The sequence below is a fragment of the Chroicocephalus ridibundus genome, chromosome 17, assembly GCF_963924245.1.
Source record: "Chroicocephalus ridibundus chromosome 17, bChrRid1.1, whole genome shotgun sequence".
Classification (NCBI taxonomy): domain Eukaryota; kingdom Metazoa; phylum Chordata; class Aves; order Charadriiformes; family Laridae; genus Chroicocephalus; species Chroicocephalus ridibundus.
This window is the reverse complement of record NC_086300.1, coordinates 6,363,443-6,369,442: the sequence shown is the minus strand read 5'-3', so window position 1 is coordinate 6,369,442 and position 6,000 is coordinate 6,363,443. Positions and strand designations below refer to the sequence as shown.

General features: G+C 52.3%; 1 protein-coding gene across 3 annotated transcripts in view; it reads right to left on the bottom strand.

Moving 5' to 3' along the window:
• Nucleotides 1-1,937: 1,937 nt before the first annotated feature.
• SCN4A (sodium voltage-gated channel alpha subunit 4) overlaps nt 1,938-6,000 on the bottom strand; it is a 44,732-nt gene continuing 40,669 nt past the window's right edge. For all 3 annotated transcript variants that reach the window (XM_063354491.1, XM_063354489.1, XM_063354490.1), the window contains 2 exons: nt 5,387-5,657; nt 1,938-4,925 (listed from right to left, as the gene is read on the bottom strand). In XM_063354491.1, coding sequence (XP_063210561.1) covers nt 3,733-4,925; nt 5,387-5,657 — 1,464 coding nt within the window. In that variant the 3' untranslated portion in view covers nt 1,938-3,732. The remainder of the gene's footprint in view (nt 4,926-5,386; nt 5,658-6,000) is intronic.

Below are 6,000 nucleotides of genomic sequence, written 5' to 3'. Positions count from 1 at the left end.
CTTCTCCATGAGTCCTTTGGAGACAACCACTCCCTGGGGAAGCACAAGGTGGCACCCCAAGGTGAGCTCTGTCCCCCTCTGCTCTGATGCAGAAATATGGTTTCCCTCCATGCTGTGCCCTCCGGCGGCTGCGCTTTACCAGCTGCGGGCGAGCACTGAACTGTAAATCCATATGAAAAACACCTTCAGGTACTTTTGCCAGTTGTGTTGGTCCCCAGAGCCCCGCTGGCTCTGCTGGGGGCCTCCCCAAACCTTCACCTTCTGCAGGTTTGGTGGGGTTTTTTGCTGGTTCTGAGCATCCGGCGGCTACTGGGAACCAAACTGAGCCTCACCTTGTATGCGAGGGCACGCGAAGCGAGAAAAAGGAGGGATAAAGGTTTCCAGAGAAAGGCTGGTCCCAGGAGGAGAAGAGAGAGGGGATGGGAGAGGTGTCTTCTCCTGGCAGAGCGGGCAGGTCGTGCTGTGCACGGTGCTGTACGTTGGGGCTGAGTCCCCGCTGCTGGCACCCCTGGTCTTGCTGGAAAAGCACAGCCTGGTCGTGACATCCCGGCAAGGCAAAAGTGATGGGGGATGCCCTTGTGCTCAGCCGGCACTGGAGGGATTGTCGTCAAGCCCTGGGGTTGGAGGTGGGAGCTGCGAAGAGCGAGGCAGCGATGCTGGAGGTGCCTGCGGAACCCCCGGGGGGCAAAAAACAGGAGCAGGGCACAAGCCAAAGAGGGTTTGCAGCAACGGTGGCCAAATTACCCCACCGCGTTGCCTGCAGGCTCCGTCAAACAGACGCAGACCTCATCCAGAGGGGCTCGGTCAACCCTTGAAGTCCCCTGTGCTTGCAGTACCCCATGGCATGGGATGTAGGGAGAGCTGGAGGTCTCAAGGGCAGGGTCCTGTCCCCCAGCATCTCTTCCCCTGGGCCACCCTGGCTCCCCAGCCCGCAGCTCATGGCCAGACCGTGCCCTGTGGGCAGGGCAGAGCAGAGCCGCTGCCAGGCAGCTGTGCCCTTCCCCAACCCATTCCTATTCATCAGGGCTTGGGTTTCACCGCTGTCCTTTCATACTGACGGGGACAGTGGGTCACACCACCTCCTCCCTCCAGCCCCCTGCCTGCGTGGGTACCACCATGCTCAACTTGAATTACGCCAGCCTTGGGACGAGCTGTTCCAACCAGAGGAAAAATACAGCGGTGAGGCCATGCCGTGGCCCTCGGGGACGTCAGCGGGTCCCGGAGGTGGCTCCTCCTCCAACCACACATCGATGCAGAAACCTCCTTCACCCACCGCTGCTTTCTCCCCATGATGCTGAACTGCTCCCGCGTGGCCGGTGGGGCAGGTTTGGCCCCACAGAGCCTGGCATGGGGTTCTGCACCTCCTCCAAGCCCACTTCTCTCCTTGGTTGAACCTGCAGCAGCATCTCCTAGAGTTGGGGCTCATTGCTGTGAGGCACCGAGGGCCCCAGGGGACTTGTTCATGAGCAGAGCAGAAGCTCTGGGGTCTGGGTTGGGTTGGAGGCACCGGGGGGGACAGCCCAAGGGGGCTCTTGTGCAGAATGGGAGCACCAGGTCCTGCTGAGGATGGCGGGTCCACCCAAAGCCATGCAAAAGGGCTCCCCACATCTACCCTGAAGCAAAGCAGGACAGGGGGGCATTTACCCCTCCCAGGGGCAGGGTAAACGTTTCTCCCTCTAACATAGAATCACAGAATGGTCAGAGGTGGAAGGGACCTTAAAGACCAGGTAGTTCCACCCCCTGCCCTGGGCAGGGACACCTCCCACCAGCCCAGGTTGCTCCAAGCCCCGGCCAACCTGGCCTTGAACCCCTCCAGGGATGGGGCAGCCACAGCTTCTCTGGGCAACCTGGGCCAGGGGCTCACCACCCTCGCAGCAAACCCTAACACACACCAAGGCACCTAATATCGTAATAATAGACCATTTATGGTTGTTTATTTTAAGAAATGTACAAAGAAAAATGCCTTTAGCGCGCACGAATCCTGCTCTTTGGCATTTTTTCCATCACCGACAACACGTACGTACAAGCAGCATCGATTGTGAACCACAATCCGGGCTGGAAACCGCCGTGCCACGGATGCTTCCCAGGCAAACGCCATCGAAAGTAGCTCAGGCTCCTGTTCCAGGGAGCATCACCCTACGCGACACGGAAACGAAAGCACAACGCTACGGGATGAGCAGAGCGACCCCGGCTCTGCCGCCTGGCCGACGACAGCACGTGGACTCAAGCAAGCTCAGCACCGCTCCTGGCCAGCCTGAACATGGGGCATCCGTAACGGCTCAGCGCCAACATCAGCCCAAGAAAAAAAAAAAAAAAAAAAAAGAATTATAATAATAATAATAATAATAAAAAAGAAAGACAGACCATTTGGCTTCAAGAAGCAGCCCTTGTTTTAACTGGAAGAGGTTTTGGTTCATGTTTGGTTTGATCTCAAGAGGGTTGGGTTTTTTTTTCCCCTTTTAAAAGCAGAAGGCAGCCCAGAGACGAACTCGGGGTCTTTTGCTTGTTTTTCTTGAATTTCTTTCCCCCACCTGGGTAAAGAGCAGTAAAACCCTTCCCCTCTCCCTGGGAAAACCCTCCTCTGCCGAGAGGGTTCCTGGTGAGGACCTGCCTGGCCCCGGCATGTCCTGCTGGGTCATCTCCAGAGCCCCGGCCAAGGGAAGGATGCTCTGCCCCAGTATTTTGGGATTTACACCCCGGTGGGAGCATTCACTGCGTTAAGGCCCCTGGTGGACGATGGGATTTAAGGGACCCCGTTGAAGCAGCTCGTTGCAAAGAACGACCGTTCAAAGACCCGCTCCCATCCCCCTGGGGATGCGTCTCGTTAATTAACGCTAATCAGGAGCGCTCCAGCGGGACGTTTCCACTCGCTGCGGGGCTTGAAGGAACCCTAGAGGGTTTTGTTACAAGGACCGGGGGTTCTCGGAAAAGGTTCTCCAAACCCGACCTTTGTCCATTCCTTTCCTGCCACAAAATCTGGATGAAAGAGGAAAACGGTGAAGAAACATGAATATAAATACCATTTACATTCGTACCGCGGAGACCTGAATGATTTATGATTTCAATGCATATCCAGAGACCTTTAAAACCTGATATTTAACCCTGAGAACATATCTGCAGATGCTTTGGTTTTGGCTATGCAAACAAATCTTTAAGACGTTAATTGCACTTTCTCTGTATGTAACAAAAAAATAATCCATAAAGCTTATTCAAATATTCAAGAAGAAAGGTGCTACTTTAAGACATTGGAGATTTTTGTTCAGAAGACTTTGTTTTTTCTGTAATTATCCTTAATATTATTTCACTTGGCTCATCTTTCACTGGCCGCTTGGCTGCACTCTGGAAGGATAGTGTACAAGAAAATCTCTTAATTGTGAAATAACATTAATAAATAATTACTTTAAGCAAAAGGACAGCCATCCTCCTTTGTTAATGTGTGAAAAACATCGTTACCGTGATGACGTCATTTCAAAACTAAAGTGTTTCTCTTCCACCAACGATAGATTTCACATTTCATTCTCATAATAAAAATATTAAACTCTTTGCAAGTGCAGTGAGCTGTAAAAACCAGGACCGGTAAGAGATCCTGCTTCGAAAGTTAAGGTGTCTCCTCGAAATATCTCAAATTAGCTCAATATCTAAGATCTAGTGATCTGTCTATGGAAGGGCTCTTGAAAAGGAGATACAAATCAAGTCTTTTCAGGCTGGGCGAGAGATGGAAGCCTCCTCCTGTTATACCAGCGACTCCTTCACCACCCATTCCTTATCCCACGCTTCTGCTTCGCCAGGAGCATCTCGAGTCTCTGAGCTGGGAACGGGTGCAAGATCAAAGGCAGGGGCCGTCTCCACGTCTGTCCCACCGTGCCCATACATCTCGTGCATTTTGGTGGCGATCAGACCTTCCTTCTCGGGTGCGTCCTCTTTCAGGGCCTCCTCGTCCTTACTGTGCCTGTACATGTAGGACGCCTGCTTCACCGAGCGCCTCAGGAGGTACCTCCGGAAAGCCCTCTGGATTTTTGTAGCACAGACTTCCTCGTGTTTCCTTTTCAGAGTGGTGGTGATGGGCTCATAGGAAACCTTCGAGGGGTTCGCGGCCATGAACTTCTCCTCCATGGTGGCCTTCAAGGCATCCATCTCTCCTGAGTCTCCCAACACTTCCTTAGTCAGGGCAAATAGGATATCCAGGCAGTGGATTTTGTCCCCAGCAACCATTGGTAGATCCATGGTGATTAGCTTGATCTTGTTCGGCTTGGGAATTTTGAGTGGCTCCTGTAAGGTGTCTACAAAGTCAGATAAGGTGCTGTACGCGATGAACTGAGTGGCGTCTGGGTCAAACTTCTCCCAAGTTTCATAAAACATTTCAAAATCATCTTCACAGAGGGGTTCGCTGCTCTCCTCTGTGGCCACATTGAAATTCTCCAGGATGATGGCAATGTACATGTTCACCACGATGAGAAAGGAAATGATGATGTAGCTGCAGAAGAAGAAGATGCCGATGGAGGGGTTGCCACAGTCCCCTTTTACCGAACTGCCAGGGTTTTCCAGGTCAGGGTCACAGTCGGGGGGGCCGCTGTTGAGGATGGGGCTGAGGAGGCCATCCCATCCCGCTGACGTGGTGATCTGGAAGAGGCAGATGATGCTGTTCCCAAAAGTTTCAAAGTTGAAGATGTCATCGATCCCCGCCTCCTTCTTTACATAGGCAAAGTTGGACATCCCGAAGATGGAGTAGATGAACATGACAAGGAAAAGCAGGAGGCCGATGTTGAACAGGGCAGGCAGGGACATCATCAGAGCAAAGAGGAGAGTCCGGATGCCTTTCGCCCCTCGGATCAGCCGGAGAACACGACCAATCCTTGCCAGCCTGATGACCCTGAAGAGCGTGGGTGATACGAAGTACTTCTCTATGATGTCTGAGAGGACGATACCTGCGAAGGGATGAAGAAGAGGTGAGTTTGCCATGCTCTGCAGCCAACACGAGGAGGTGATATGGAGCTACTCCATCTGTCAGAGTGGGCAGATAGGCGGAGATGAGGCCACCCCTGATGGCACTCAGCTCTCTGCTCCTCTGGTGGCAAAGGGAACATATTAAAAAAATGAATTCTGAACACAGACTCAAAGGTTAAATGCTGGCTGCTCTGTTTGAGAGACAAGGGGAACCCAACACCAAGGAGGAGCGAGACACATCCCCAGCCCCTCATCCAGCTTGGTGGCATGGGGTGGCCTCACATCCCTCTTGTCTCAGGGTCCTGTTGGCTTGGACTTACTCAAGGGGTGGGTGTAAGGGGGTGGCCGGTGACTGCTTGGTGGCTGTGGATCAGCTAGATCATTTCCACTCTTCATTATCCAGTGGGACCCCCGAGGAACTGGTGGAACCAGCAGGACTCACCTAAGATGGAGAGGATGACCACCACAAAGTCAAAGATGTTCCAGCCAATAGTGAAGTAGTAGTAACGCAAGGCAAACATTTTGAGCACACACTCTCCAGTGAAGATGACGATGAAGACCAGGTTTATCTTGTAGAGGACAGATGTTTTGAGTTCACTTTGATCATCTGTTTCGACCATCATGGTCACCATGTTAAGACAAATCAGGATCATGATGGTTATGTCAAACACTTGCTTGGTAACAAAGTCAAACACCATCCCTTGAAACTTGTTCTGTCGTGAGGGCCATGTGCATGATGATGGGGAACCAGAGGTGAGGTGGGAACATGGGACAGACACACACAAAACAAAAGACACAACAGAAAGAGAAGAAGGAACCGTATTTAAAAGAGCGTAAAAAACCTCAGGGTTGTGGCCAGTACACAGGTCTCGTGGCCCCAAAAGCTGTGGGAGGAGGACACCCAGCACCTTTCAGGATGAAATCCATTACCATCACCGTGACACCACGGCCAGGAGGTGTAGGCACAGGGGACAGTTGCTTTCTAATTATATCCACAGCTAATGCGTCAGGGCAAAAATAAACACACGGAAAGGCCTCACTTGAGCAGATCTATCA